Raw genomic sequence first — 15781 nt, 5'->3', positions numbered from 1 at the left:
TCTAACCCAGCAAACAGACCATACAAACCATTACTGTAGTATACTTCCCTCTCTCTCCCAGCAAACAGACCATACAAACCATTACTGTAGTATACTTCCCTCTCTCTCCCAGCAAACAGACCATACAAACCATTACTGTAGTATACTTCCCTCTCTCTCCCAGCAAACAGACCATACAAACCATTACTGTAGTATACTTCCCTCTCTCTCCCAGCAAACATAGCATACAAACCATTACTGTAGTATACTTCCCTCTCTAACCCAGCAAACAGACCATACACACAGGCAATATTGTACACACTAATGTTAAATGTATCTGGAAAATAGTACACAACACCAAGTGCTTGATTCTTGATTTAATTATCATTGTTCAACATCATCATATAATATTAAAAACAGCAACTCACCTAATGTACAATACAGTACTACACTTACATGCAAATTGCCCAATAGCCTGCTATGGCCAGGCCAACAAAACACAACGAGAAAAATATAAGCATCATTCACAACACAGTCTTGAACATTGAGCCTTCTCCTGCTTTTTCAAATAGATACACTTTAATTTACCAGTAGGCAACCTGTATTATTCTGTATTAATTTACCAGTGGGCTACCTGTATTATTCTGTATTAATTTACCAGTGGGCAACCTGTATTATTCTGTATTAATTTACCAGTGGGCTACCTGTATTATTCTGTATTAATTTACCAGTGGGCTACCTGTATTATTCTGTATTAATTTACCAGTGGGCTACCTGTATTATTCTGTATTAATTTACCAGTGGGCTACCTGTATTATTCTGTATTAATTTACCAGTGGGCTACCTGTATTATTCTGTATTAATTTACCAGTGGGCTACCTGTATTATTCTGTATTAATTTACCAGTAGGCTACATGTATTATTCTGTATTATCTTGAATCTGTCACAAGAAAATACAATCGATATCATTCAGAACCGTGCTTGTTCTACAACATGCTAAAACACTGGCAGCTGTTGTCTTCTTTGTTTTTGAAGATTGGACATAAAGTTCTGGGTGTACTGGATGCATCAGAGTGAGGGGAAGGATCCGTTCTGGGTGTTCTGGATGCATCACAGTGAGGGGAAGGATCCGTTCTGGGTGTTCTGGATGCATCACAGTGAGGGGAACGATCCGTTCTGGGTGTTCTGGATGCATCACAGTGAGGGGAACGATCCGTTCTGGGTGTTCTGGATGCATCACAGTGAGGGGAAGGATCCGTTCTGGGTGTTCTGGATGCATCACAGTGAAGGGAAGGATCCGTAGTTAGAGGTCTTCTCTGCACAGGGAAGACTAGGCCTTATTGGGCTTCATTCCCAGGCACAGCGCTAGCTCATTCCTCTGGATCTTTCCATCATTGTTGACGTCACAGTGCCCCAGCAGCACAGCCCTCAGTTTGTCCAGCTCTGGACCAGTGATGCTGGGCTGGATGGAAGATCAACAGGTAAAACACATTAGTAGTGAAACTATGTTTGTATAGATGTATTTTATATTGCACAAAAATTGCTCTTCCTGCACAATATATGTCCTTATGGCCAGCCAGGACAGAGGACACTGGACAGTAGATGTCCTTATGGCCAGCCAGGACAGAGGACACTGGACAGTAGATGTCCTTATGTCCAGCCAGGACAGAGGACACTGGACAGTAGATGTCCTTATGGCCAGCCAGGACAGAGGACACTGGACAGTAGATGTCCTTATGTCCAGCCAGGACAGAGGACACTGGACAGTAGATGTCCTTATGTCCAGCCAGGACAGAGGACACTGGACAGTAGATGTCCTTATGGCCAGCCAGGACAGAGAACACAATAGATGTCCTGATGTCCAGCCAGGACAGAGAACACAATATATGTCCTTATGTCCAGCCAGGACAGAGGACACTGGACAGTAGATGTCCTTATGGCCAGCCAGGACAGAGGACACTGGACAGTAGATGTCCTTATGGCCAGCCAGGACAGAGGACACTGGACAGTAGATGTCCTTATGGCCAGCCAGGACAGAGAACACAATAGATGTCCTTATGTCCAGCCAGGACAGAGAACACAATATATGTCCTTATGTCCAGCCAGGACAGAGGACACTGGACAGTAGATGTCCTTATGGCCAGCCAGGACAGAGGACACTGGACAGTAGATGTCCTTATGGCCAGCCAGGACAGAGGACACTGGACAGTAGATGTCCTTATGGCCAGCCAGGACAGAGGACACTGGACAGTAGATGTCCTTAAGGCCAGCCAGGACAGAGGACACTGGACAGTAGATGTCCTTATGGCCAGCCAGGACAGAGAACACAATAGATGTCCTTATGTCCAGCCAGGACAGAGAACACAATATATGTCCTTATGTCCAGCCAGGACAGAGGACACTGGACAGTAGATGTCCTTATGGCCAGCCAGGACAGAGGACACTGGACAGTAGATGTCCTTATGGCCAGCCAGGACAGAGGACACTGGACAGTAGATGTCCTTATGGCCAGCCAGGACAGAGGACACTGGACAGTAGATGTCCTTATGGCCAGCCAGGACAGAGGACACAATATATGTCCTTATGGCCAGCCAGGACAGAGGACACTGGACAGTAGATGTCCTTAAGGCCAGCCAGGACAGAGGACACTGGACAGTAGATGTCCTTATGGCCAGCCAGGACAGAGAACACAATAGATGTCCTTATGTCCAGCCAGGACAGAGAACACAATATATGTCCTTATGTCCAGCCAGGACAGAGGACACTGGACAGTAGATGTCCTTATGGCCAGCCAGGACAGAGGACACTGGACAGTAGATGTCCTTATGGCCAGCCAGGACAGAGGACACTGGACAGTAGATGTCCTTATGGCCAGCCAGGACAGAGGACACTGGACAGTAGATGTCCTTAAGGCCAGCCAGGACAGAGGACACTGGACAGTAGATGTCCTTATGGCCAGCCAGGACAGAGAACACAATAGATGTCCTTATGTCCAGCCAGGACAGAGAACACAATATATGTCCTTATGTCCAGCCAGGACAGAGGACACTGGACAGTAGATGTCCTTATGGCCAGCCAGGACAGAGGACACTGGACAGTAGATGTCCTTATGGCCAGCCAGGACAGAGGACACTGGACAGTAGATGTCCTTATGGCCAGCCAGGACAGAGGACACTGGACAGTAGATGTCCTTATGGCCAGCCAGGACAGAGGACACAATATATGTCCTTATGGCCATCCAGGACAGAGAACACTGGACAGTAGATGTCCTTATGGCCAGCCAGGACAGAGGACACTGGACAGTAGATGTCCTTATGTCCAGCCAGGACAGAGAACACTGGACAGTAGATGTCCTTATGTCCAGCCAGGACAGAGAACACTGGACAGTAGATGTCCTTATGTCCAGCCAGGACAGAGGACACTGGACAGTAGATGTCCTTATGTCCAGCCAGGACAGAGGACACTGGACAGTAGATGTCCTTATGGCCAGCCAGGACAGAGGACACTGGACAGTAGATGTCCTTATGTCCAGCCAGGACAGAGAACACAATAGATGTCCTTATGTCCAGCCAGGACAGAGAACACTGGACAGTAGATGTCCTTATGTCCAGCCAGGACAGAGAACACTGGACAGTAGATGTCCTTATGTCCAGCCAGGACAGAGAACACAATAGATGTCCTTATGGCTATCCAGGACAGAGAACACAATATATGTCCTTATGGCCAGCCAGGACAGAGGACACTGGACAGTAGATGTCCTTATGGCCAGCCAGGACAGAGGACACTGGACAGTAGATGTCCTTATGGCCAGCCAGGACAGAGGACACTGGACAGTAGATGTCCTTATGGCCAGCCAGGACAGAGGACACTGGACAGTAGATGTCCTTATGTCCAGCCAGGACAGAGAACACAATAGATGTCCTTATGTCCAGCCAGGACAGAGGACACTGGACAGTAGATGTCCTTATGTCCAGCCAGGACAGAGAACACTGGACAATAGATGTCCTTATGGCTATCCAGGACAGAGAACACAATAGATGTCCTTATGGCTATCCAGGACAGAGGACACTGGACAGTAGATGTCCTTATGTCCAGCCAGGACAGAGAACACTGGACAGTAGATGTCCTTATGGCCATCCAGGACAGAGAACACTGGACAATAGATGTCCTTATGGCTATCCAGGACAGAGAACACAATAGATGTCCTTATGGCTATCCAGGACAGAGGACACTGGACAGTAGATGTCCTTATGTCCAGCCAGGACAGAGGACAATGGACAGTAGATGTCCTTATGGCCAGCCAGGACAGAGGATACTGGACAGTAGATGTCTTTATGTCCAGCCAGGACAGAGAACACAATAGATGTCCTTATGTCCAGCCAGGACAGAGAACACTGGACAGTAGATGTCCTTATGTCCAGCCAGGACAGAGAACACTGGACAGTAGATGTCCTTATGTCCAGCCAGGACAGAGAACACAATAGATGTCCTTATGGCTATCCAGGACAGAGAACACAATATATGTCCTTATGGCCAGCCAGGACAGAGGACACTGGACAGTAGATGTCCTTATGGCCAGCCAGGACAGAGGACACTGGACAGTAGATGTCCTTATGGCCAGCCAGGACAGAGGACACTGGACAGTAGATGTCCTTATGGCCAGCCAGGACAGAGGACACTGGACAGTAGATGTCCTTATGTCCAGCCAGGACAGAGAACACAATAGATGTCCTTATGTCCAGCCAGGACAGAGGACACTGGACAGTAGATGTCCTTATGTCCAGCCAGGACAGAGAACACTGGACAATAGATGTCCTTATGGCTATCCAGGACAGAAAACACAATAGATGTCCTTATGGCTATCCAGGACAGAGGACACTGGACAGTAGATGTCCTTATGTCCAGCCAGGACAGAGAACACTGGACAGTAGATGTCCTTATGGCCATCCAGGACAGAGAACACTGGACAATAGATGTCCTTATGGCTATCCAGGACAGAGAACACAATAGATGTCCTTATGGCTATCCAGGACAGAGGACACTGGACAGTAGATGTCCTTATGTCCAGCCAGGACAGAGAACACTGGACAGTAGATGTCCTTATGTCCAGCCAGGACAGAGAACACTGGACAATAGATGTCCTTATGGCTATCCAGGACAGAGAACACAATAGATGTCCTTATGGCCAGCCAGGACAGAGGACACTGGACAGTAGATGTCCTTATGGCCAGCCAGGACAGAGAACACTGGACAGTAGATGTCCTTATGTCCAGCCAGGACAGAGAACACTGGACAGTAGATGTCCTTATGTCCAGCCAGGACAGAGAACACAATAGATGTCCTTATGGCCAGCCAGGACAGAGGACACTGGACAGTAGATGTCCTTATGGCCAGCCAGGACAGAGAACACTGGACAGTAGATGTCCTTATGTCCAGCCAGGACTGAGAACACAATAGATGTCCTTATGGCCAGCCAGGACTGAGAACACAATAGATGTCCTTATGGCTATCCAGGACAGAGGACACTGGACAGTAGATGTCCTTATGTCCAGCCAGGACAGAGAACACTGGACAATAGATGTCCTTATGGCTATCCAGGACAGAGAACACAATAGATGTCCTTATGGCTATCCAGGACAGAGGACACTGGACAGTAGATGTCCTTATGTCCAGCCAGGACAGAGAACACTGGACAGTAGATGTCCTTATGGCCATCCAGGACAGAGAACACTGGACAATAGATGTCCTTATGGCTATCCAGGACAGAGAACACAATAGATGTCCTTATGGCTATCCAGGACAGAGGACACTGGACAGTAGATGTCCTTATGTCCAGCCAGGACAGAGAACACTGGACAGTAGATGTCCTTATGTCCAGCCAGGACAGAGAACACTGGACAATAGATGTCCTTATGGCTATCCAGGACAGAGAACACAATAGATGTCCTTATGGCTATCCAGGACAGAGGACACTGGACAGTAGATGTCCTTATGTCCAGCCAGGACAGAGAACACTGGACAGTAGATGTCCTTATGTCCAGCCAGGACAGAGAACACTGGACAATAGATGTCCTTATGGCTATCCAGGACAGAGAACACAATAGATGTCCTTATGGCCAGCCAGGACAGAGGACACTGGACAGTAGATGTCCTTATGTCCAGCCAGGACAGAGAACACTGGACAGTAGATGTCCTTATGTCCAGCCAGGACAGAGAACACTGGACAGTAGATGTCCTTATGTCCAGCCAGGACAGAGAACACAATAGATGTCCTTATGGCCAGCCAGGACAGAGGACACTGGACAGTAGATGTCCTTATGGCCAGCCAGGACAGAGAACACTGGACAGTAGATGTCCTTATGTCCAGCCAGGACTGAGAACACAATAGATGTCCTTATGGCCAGCCAGGACTGAGAACACAATAGATGTCCTTATGGCTATCCAGGACAGAGGACACTGGACAGTAGATGTCCTTATGTCCAGCCAGGACAGAGAACACTGGACAATAGATGTCCTTATGGCTATCCAGGACAGAGAACACAATAGATGTCCTTATGGCTATCCAGGACAGAGGACACTGGACAGTAGATGTCCTTATGTCCAGCCAGGACAGAGAACACTGGACAGTAGATGTCCTTATGGCCATCCAGGACAGAGAACACTGGACAATAGATGTCCTTATGGCTATCCAGGACAGAGAACACAATAGATGTCCTTATGGCTATCCAGGACAGAGGACACTGGACAGTAGATGTCCTTATGTCCAGCCAGGACAGAGAACACTGGACAGTAGATGTCCTTATGTCCAGCCAGGACAGAGAACACTGGACAATAGATGTCCTTATGGCTATCCAGGACAGAGAACACAATAGATGTCCTTATGGCCAGCCAGGACAGAGGACACTGGACAGTAGATGTCCTTATGGCCAGCCAGGACAGAGAACACTGGACAGTAGATGTCCTTATGTCCAGCCAGGACAGAGAACACTGGACAGTAGATGTCCTTATGTCCAGCCAGGACAGAGAACACAATAGATGTCCTTATGGCCAGCCAGGACAGAGGACACTGGACAGTAGATGTCCTTATGGCCAGCCAGGACAGAGAACACTGGACAGTAGATGTCCTTATGTCCAGCCAGGACTGAGAACACAATAGATGTCCTTATGGCCAGCCAGGACTGAGAACACAATAGATGTCCTTATGGCTATCCAGGACAGAGGACACTGGACAGTAGATGTCCTTATGTCCAGCCAGGACAGAGAACACTGGACAGTAGATGTCCTTATGTCCAGCCAGGACAGAGAACACAATAGATGTCCTTATGGCTATCCAGGACAGAGGACACTGGACAGTAGATGTCCTTATGTCCAGCCAGGACAGAGAACACTGGACAGTAGATGTCCTTATGTCCAGCCAGGACAGAGAACACAATAGATGTCCTTATGGCTATCCAGGACAGAGAACACAATATATGTCCTTATGGCCAGCCAGGACAGAGGACACTGGACAGTAGATGTCCTTATGTCCAGCCAGGACAGAGAACACTGGACAGTAGATGTCCTTATGTCCAGCCAGGACAGAGAACACAATAGATGTCCTTATGGCTATCCAGGACAGAGAACACAATATATGTCCTTATGGCCAGCCAGGACAGAGAACACTGGACAGTAGATGTCCTTATGGCCAGCCAGGACAGAGGACACTGGACAGTAGATGTCCTTATGTCCAGCCAGGACAGAGAACACAATAGATGTCCTTATGGCTATCCAGGACAGAGAACACAATAGATGTCCTTATGGCCATCCAGGACAGAGAACACAATAGATGTCCTTATGGCTATCCAGGACAGAGAACACAATAGATGTCCTTATGGCCAGCCAGGACAGAGAACACAATAGATGTCCTTATGGCCAGCCAGGACAGAGAACACAATAGATGTCCTTATGGCCAGCCAGGACAGAGGACACTGGACAGTAGATGTCCTTATGGCTATCCAGGACAGAGAACACAATAGATGTCCTTATGGCCAGCCAGGACAGAGAACACAATAGATGTCCTTATGGCCAGCCAGGACAGAGAACACAATAGATGTCCTTATGGCCAGCCAGGACAGAGGACACTGGACAGTAGATGTCCTTATGGCCATCCAGGACAGAGAACACAATAGATGTCCTTATGGCCAGCCAGGACAGAGAACACAATAGATGTCCTTATGTCCAGCCAGGACAGAGAACACAATAGATGTCCTTATGTCCAGCCAGGACAGAGAACACAGTAGATGTCCTTATGGCCAGCCAGGACAGAGAACACAATAGATGTCCTTATGTCCAGCCAGGACAGAGAACACAGTAGATGTCCTTATGGCCAGCCAGGACAGAGGACACTGTAGATGTCCTTATGGCCATCCAGGACAGAGAACACAGTAGATGTCCTTAAGGCCAGCCAGGACAGAGAACACAGTAGATGTCCTTAGGGCCAGCCAGGACAGAGGACACTGGACAGTAGATGGCCTTAAGGCCAGCCAGGACAGAGAACACAGTAGATGTCCTTAAAGCCAGCCAGGACAGAGAACACAATAGATGTCCTTAAAGCCAGCCAGGACAGAGAACACAATAGATGTCATTACGGCCATCCAGGACAGAGAACACAATAGATGTCCTTAGGGCCAGCCAGGACAGAGGACACTGGACACAATAGATGTCCTTATGGCCATCCAGGACAGAGAACACAATAGATGTCCTTATGGCCATCCAGGACAGAGAACACAATAGATGTCCTTATGGCTATCCAGGACAGAGATGTACCAGATAGAAGCTTGTTCATAACAACGACATACACAACAGGTATCATATAGGAAGGACTATGTTAAGACTAACTCTGTGTTGTTGTTTGTGTCGAACTGCTTTGCTTTATCTTGGCCAAGTCGCAGTTGCAAATGACAACTTGTTCTCAACTAGCCTACCTGGTTAAATAAAGGTGTTCTCAACTAGCCTACCTGGTTAAATAAAGGTGTTCTCAACTAGCCTACCTGGTTAAATAAAGGTGTTCTCAACTAGCCTACCTGGTTAAATAAAGGTGTTCTCAACTAGCCTACCTGGTTAAATAAAGGTGTTCTCAACTAGCCTACCTGGTTAAATAAAGGTGTTCTCAACTAGCCTACCTGGTTAAATAAATGTGTTCTCAACTAGCCTACCTGGTTAAATAAAGGTGTTCTCAACTAGTCTACCTGGTTAAATAAAGGTGTTCTCAACTAGCCTACCTGGTTAAATAAAGGTGTTCTCAACTAGCCTACCTGGTTAAATAAAGGTGTTCTCAACTAGCCTACCTGGTTAAATAAAGGTGTTCTCAACTAGCCTACCTGGTTAAATAAAGGTGTTCTCAACTAGTCTACCTGGTTAAATAAAGGTGTTCTCAACTAGTCTACCTGGTTAAATAAAGGTGAAATAAACAATAAATAAAAAAGACTGACTCATAGAGATATACAATACAACAGGTATCATACAGGATCATGTTAAGACTGACTCCTAAAGATGTACAACACAACAGGATAAAACAATAGACACTTTATTCTACCTTTCCGAACACAATATTGTCCCACGTGACCTTTACAAAGACATATTGTTGATTATAATAGGAGCATGTATTGTCCCATGTTATGACCTTTACATACACGTGACCTTTACAAAGACATATTGTCGATTATAATAGGAGCATGTATTGTCCCATGTTATGACCTTTACATACACGTGACCTTTACAAAGACATATTGTCGATTATAATAGGAGCATGTATTGTCCCATGTTATGACCTTTACATACACGTGACCTTTACAAAGACATATTGTCGATTATAATAGGAGCATGTTTGTGGCACATTCATAAAGATATTGTCTGATATTCTTCCCCACAACTTACCCTGACCAGTTCCATCATGTCTTTTACAAAGCCATCCACCTCTGGTCCTTCCAAAGCTCCGGTGTTACTCTGACCAATGGGGAAGAGAGAACATAGAACTCATTAAAAGCTCTGGTGTTACTCTGACCAATGGGGAAGAGAGAACATAGAACTCATTAAAAGCTCTGGTGTTACTCTGACCAATGGGAAAGAGAGAACATAGAACTCATTAAAAGCTCCGGTGTTACTCTGACCAATGGGGAAGAGAGAACATAGAACTCATTAAAAGCTCCGGTGTTACTCTGACCAATGGAGAGGAGAGGACATAGAACTCATTAAAAGCTCTGGTGTTACTCTGACCAATGGGGAAGAGAGAACATAGAACTCATTAAAAGCTCTGGTGTTACTCTGACCAATGGGGAAGAGAGAACATAGAACTCATTAAAAGCTCTGGTGTTACTCTGACCAATGGAGAGGAGAGGACATAGAACTCATTAAAAGCTCCGGTGTTACTCTGACCAATGGAGAGGAGAGGACATAGAACTCATTAAAAGCTCCGGTGTTACTCTGACCAATGGAGATGAGAGGACATAGAACTCATTAAAAGCTCCGGTGTTACTCTGACCAATGGAGAGGAGAGGACATAGAACTCATTAAAAGCTCCGGTGTTACTCTGACCAATGGAGAGGAGAGGACATAGAACTCATTAAAAGCTCCGGTGTTACTCTGACCAATGGAGAGGAGAGGACATAGAACTCATTAAAAGCTCCGGTGTTACTCTGACCAATGGGGAAGAGAGAACATAGAACTCATTAAAAGCTCCGGTGTTACTCTGACCAATGGGGAAGAGAGAACATAGAACTCATTAAAAGCTCTGGTGTTACTCTGACCAATGGAGAGGAGAGAACATAGAACTCATTAAAAGCTCCGGTGTTACTCTGACCAATGGAGAGGAGAGGACATAGAACTCATTAAAAGCTCCGGTGTTACTCTGACCAATGGAGAGGAGAGGACATAGAACTCATTAAAAGAGCATCATGCCAACATTCTAATCTCTCTTCTCTGAATGCAGACCAAACATCCTTGTTTTGCAACTCGTATTTAATTTACAGACCACAGAGGAAGCAGTTGCCCTGCAAATCAAATCTAACATCCCAGCCCCGAGGGTACTCTGTCTGTACTCACAACATCATAGTGGTTGAATATTTTGTCAAAGTCTCTCTTTCTGTCTTCTTGACTGGAGGCCTGTAAAACAGAGTCAATTTATGGTTAGTTTCATTTTCCATCTTCCTAGGAAGATTTAGCAGAGTAATGTAATGAACATTATCAGAAACATATCAACTGAACTCACATCCATTTTGAACTGTAGCATGAAATTCTCTTCTAGAGCCAGGATCCTAAAGGAAAACAGGAAATAAACAACAGTTTGATCAAGCAAAACAACACAGTCAGAAAACGTATTGGTACTCCAATATACAGTCAATCAGAAGTACCTGACCAAACGGTTCAGTATTCAGAATTGTAATAGAGTCAATTAGAAGTACCTGACCAAACGGTTCAGTATTCAGAATTGTAATAGAGTCAATTAGAAGTACCTGACCAAACGGTTCAGTATTCAGAATTGTAATAGAGTCAATTAGAAGTACCTGACCAAACGGTTCAGTATTCAGAATTGTAATAGAGTCAATTAGAAGTACCTGACCAAACGGTTCATTATTCATAAATGTAATAGAGTCAATCAGAAGTACCTGACCAAACGGTTCAGTATTCAGAATTGTAATAGAGTCAATTAGAAGTACCTGACCAAACGGTTCATTATTCATAAATGTAATAGAGTCAATTAGAAGTACCTGACCAAACGGTTCAGTATTCAGAATTATAATAGAGTCAATTAGAAGTACCTGACCAAACGGTTCAGTATTCAGAATTGTAATAGAGTCAATTAGAAGTACCTGACCAAACGTTTCAGTATTCAAAATTGTAATAGAGTCAATTAGAAGTACCTGGACAAATCGTTCAGTATTCAGAATTGTAATAGAGTCAATTAGAAGTACCTGGCCAAACGGTTCACTATTCAGAATTGTAATAGAGTCAATTAGAAGTACCTGGCCAAACGGTTCAGTATTCAGAATTGTAATAGAGTCAATCAGAAGTACCTGGCCAAACGGTTCAGTATTCAGAATTGTAATAGAGTCAATCAGAAGTACCTGGCCAAACGGTTCAGTATTCAGAATTGTAATAGAGGCAATCAGAAGTACCTGGACAAATCGTTCAGATCCAAGCGACCGTCCTTATTTTTGTCAAAAATCTTCATCTGTTAGAAAAAAAGGAATTGAGGCATAATAAAACATGTGCCATTTTAGACCAACGGAGATATTAAATATATTTAGCGATTACTGGTTTCCCTGCTTAAAAAACACAACTAAACATGTTTGTCAATGGTTCAGATCTGAGCACAAATAAACACATGTTAGCGTTTTTCATTATGAATCTTGTTCTGGGGGCAGCTCTGCAGAGAGGTCACTAGCTGGCAAAGACACAACGTGATTAAGCCCAACCCTAACCTTAACCACACTGCTAAGCCTAATGCCTAACCCTAACCTTAACCACACTGCTAAGCCTAATGCCTAACCCTAACCTTAACCACACTGCTAAGCCTAATGCCTAACTCCTAACCTTAACCACACTGCTAAGCCTAATGCCTAACCCTAACCTTAACCACACTGCTAAGCCTAATGCCTAACCCTAACCTTAACCACACTGCTAAGCCTAATGCCTAATCCTAACCTTAACCACACTGCTAAGCCTAATGCCTAACTCCTAACCTTAACCACACTGCTAACCCTAACCTTAACCACACTCCTACCCCTAATGCCTAACCCTAACCACACTGCTACCCCTAATGCCTAACCCTAACTTAACCACACTGCTAACCCTAATGCCTAACCCTAACCTTAACCACACTGCTAACCCTAATGCATAGCCCTAACCTTAACCACACTGCTAAGCCTAACCCTAACCTTAACCACACTGCTAAGCCTACTGCCTAACCCTAACCACACTGCTAACCCTAATGCCTAGCCCTAACCTTAACCACACTGCTAACCCTAATGCCTAACCCTAACCTTAACCACACTGCTAAGCCTAATGCCTAACCCTAACCTTATCCACACTGCTAAGCCTAATGCCTAACCCTAACCACACTGCTAAGCCTAATGCCTAACCTTAACCACACTGCTAAGCCTAATGCCTAACCTTACCCACACTGCTAAGCCTAATGCCTAACCCTAACCACACTGCTAAGCCTAATGCCTAACCTTAACCACACTGCTAAGCCTAATGCCTAACCTTAACCACACTGCTAAGCCTAATGCCTAACCCTAACCACACTGCTAAGCCTAATGTCTAACCTTAACCACACTGCTAAGCCTAATGCCTAACCTTAACCACACTGCTAAGCCTAATGCCTAACCCTAACCTTAAAGGCACATTTTTGTTTTCATACATTTTACAATATAGGCAATTTTGACTTTGCAGCTGACCTATCTAAGGGGAAATCTCTCAGCTCTGCCTCCAAGACAAGACTGATGACAATAGAGGTCAACCTGCCATTTTGACTGCCTCTCTCTTTGAAAATAAATATGATACACAGGTTAGAAGTACTCTAACGAGAACGAGGTGATGCCAGACCAGGCCAAGGTGAGAGACGGAACGGGGTGATGCCAGACCAGGCCAGGGTGAGAGACGGAACGGGGTGATGCCAGACCAGGCCAGGATGAGAGACGGAACGGGGTGATGCGTGACCAGGCCAGGGTGAGAGACGGAACGCGGTGATGCCAGACCAGGCCAGAATGAGAGACGGAACGGGGTGATGCCAGACCAGGCCAGGGTGAGAGACGGAACGCGGTGATGCCAGACCAGGCCAGGATGAGAGACGGAACGGGGTGATGCCAGACCAGGCCAGGATGAGAGACGGAACGGGGTGATGCGTGACCAGGCCAGGGTGAGAGACGGAACGCGGTGATGCCAGACCAGGCCAGAATGAGAGACGGAACGGGGTGATGCCAGACCAGGCCAGGGTGAGAGACGGAACGCGGTGATGCCAGACCAGGCCAGGATGAGAGACGGAACGGGGTGATGCCAGACCAGGCCAGGGTGAGAGACAGAATGGGGTGATGCCAGACCAGGCCAGGGTGAGAGACAGAACGGGGTGATGCCAGACCAGGCCAGGGTGAGAAACGGAACGGGGTGATGCCAGACCAGGCCAGGGTTAGAGACGGAACGGGCTGATACCAGACCAGCTCAAGGTGAGAGACAGAACAGGGTGATGCCAGACCAGGCCAGGATGAGATAGAGTGTAGGGACGGCAGGTGGCCTAGTGGTTAGAGCGTTGGGCCAGTAACCGAAAGGTTGCTGGATCGAATCCCCGAGCTGACAAGGTAAAAAAATCTGTCCCCTGAACAAGGCAGTTAACCCACTGTTCCCTGGTAGGCCGTCATTGTAAATAAGAATTTATTGTTAACTGACTTACTGAGTTAAATAAAAATACATTCTGGAGACCCTGTACTGTTTACACACAGCGGGGGGGGGGGGCTGAAGACCCTGTACTGTTTACACACAGCGGGGGGGGGCTGAAGACCCTGTACTGTTTACACACAGCGGGGGGGGGCTGAAGACCCTGTACTGTTTACACACAGCGGGGGGGGCTGAAGACCCTGTACTGTTTACACACAGCGGGGGGGGGGGCTGAAGACCCTGTACTGTTTACACACAGCGGGGGGGGGCTGAAGACCCTGTACTGTTTACACACAGCGGGGGGGGGCTGAAGACCCTGTACTGTTTACACACAGCGGGGGGGGGCTGAAGACCCTGTACTGTTTACACACAGCGGGGGGGGGCTGAAGACCCTGTACTGTTTACACACAGCGGGGGGGGGGGGGGGGGGGGCTGAAGACCCTGTACTGTTTACACACAGCGGGGGGGCTGAAGACCCTGTACTGTTTACACACAGCGGGGGGGGGGCTGAAGACCCTGTACTGTTTACACACAGCGGGGGGGGGCTGAAGACCCTGTACTGTTTACACACAGCGGGGGGGGGCTGAAGACCCTGTACTGTTTACACACAGCGGGGGGGGGCTGAAGACCCTGTACTGTTTACACACAGCGGGGGGGGGGGCTGAAGACCCTGTACTGTTTACACACAGCGGGGGGGGGCTGAAGACCCTGTACTGTTTACACACAGCGGGGGGGGGGGGGCTGAAGACCCTGTACTGTTTACACACAGCGAGGGGGGGGCTGAAGACCCTGTACTGTTTACACACAGCGGGGGGGGGGGCTGAAGACCCTGTACTGTTTACACACAGCGGGGGGGGGCTGAAGACCCTGTACTGTTTACACACAGCGGGGGGGGGGGCTGAAGACCCTGTACTGTTTACACACAGCGGGGGGGGGGGGGGCAAAGTTGGTTGTAATAAACATCACTGCAACCAGATCTACCTGCTGAATCTATACCACGTTCAGTGACCTGAAAGGCACTCTGAAAGAACCACGAATGAGGTTCATTTACCCTGCATTAATGGTTCTAGAGACTGATGACTGCATTAGGTTGATTAGACGTAGTGCTTGAGTTATCTTATTTTACACACACTGGAGAGAGAGAGATTGTAAATCAGTGGGTAAGAGACTATAAAGACTGCATGTCATGGCCAAAAGGGACAGGAGGCATCCCAAGACTGGCAACAGGAACCAAGAGGATATCTTTAGTACAGGCCCTATGTTCCTCCAGGAACCAAGAGGATATCTTCAGTACAGGCCCTATGTTCCTCCAGGAATCAAGAGGATATCTTTAGTACAGGCCCTATGTTCCTCCAGGAACCAAGAGGATATCTTTAGTACAGGCCCTATGTTC

General features: G+C 47.0%; 1 protein-coding gene across 2 annotated transcripts in view; it reads right to left on the bottom strand.

Annotated features, from left to right (window-relative positions):
• Window positions 1-1273: 1273 nt before the first annotated feature.
• The window catches only part of LOC139405631 (secretagogin-like), a 37095-nt gene continuing 22587 nt past the window's right edge, over window positions 1274-15781 (bottom strand). For both annotated transcript variants that reach the window (XM_071148047.1, XM_071148048.1), the window contains 5 exons: window positions 12132-12187; window positions 11225-11270; window positions 11059-11118; window positions 9895-9963; window positions 1274-1441 (listed from right to left, as the gene is read on the bottom strand). In XM_071148047.1, coding sequence (XP_071004148.1) covers window positions 1310-1441; window positions 9895-9963; window positions 11059-11118; window positions 11225-11270; window positions 12132-12187 — 363 coding nt within the window. In that variant the 3' untranslated portion in view covers window positions 1274-1309. The remainder of the gene's footprint in view (window positions 1442-9894; window positions 9964-11058; window positions 11119-11224; window positions 11271-12131; window positions 12188-15781) is intronic.

Source organism: Oncorhynchus clarkii, chromosome 3 (assembly GCF_045791955.1).
Source record: "Oncorhynchus clarkii lewisi isolate Uvic-CL-2024 chromosome 3, UVic_Ocla_1.0, whole genome shotgun sequence".
In the NCBI taxonomy this organism is placed as follows: domain Eukaryota; kingdom Metazoa; phylum Chordata; class Actinopteri; order Salmoniformes; family Salmonidae; genus Oncorhynchus; species Oncorhynchus clarkii.
Note: the sequence above shows the minus strand (reverse complement) of the source record. Positions and strands in the feature narration are given on the sequence as shown.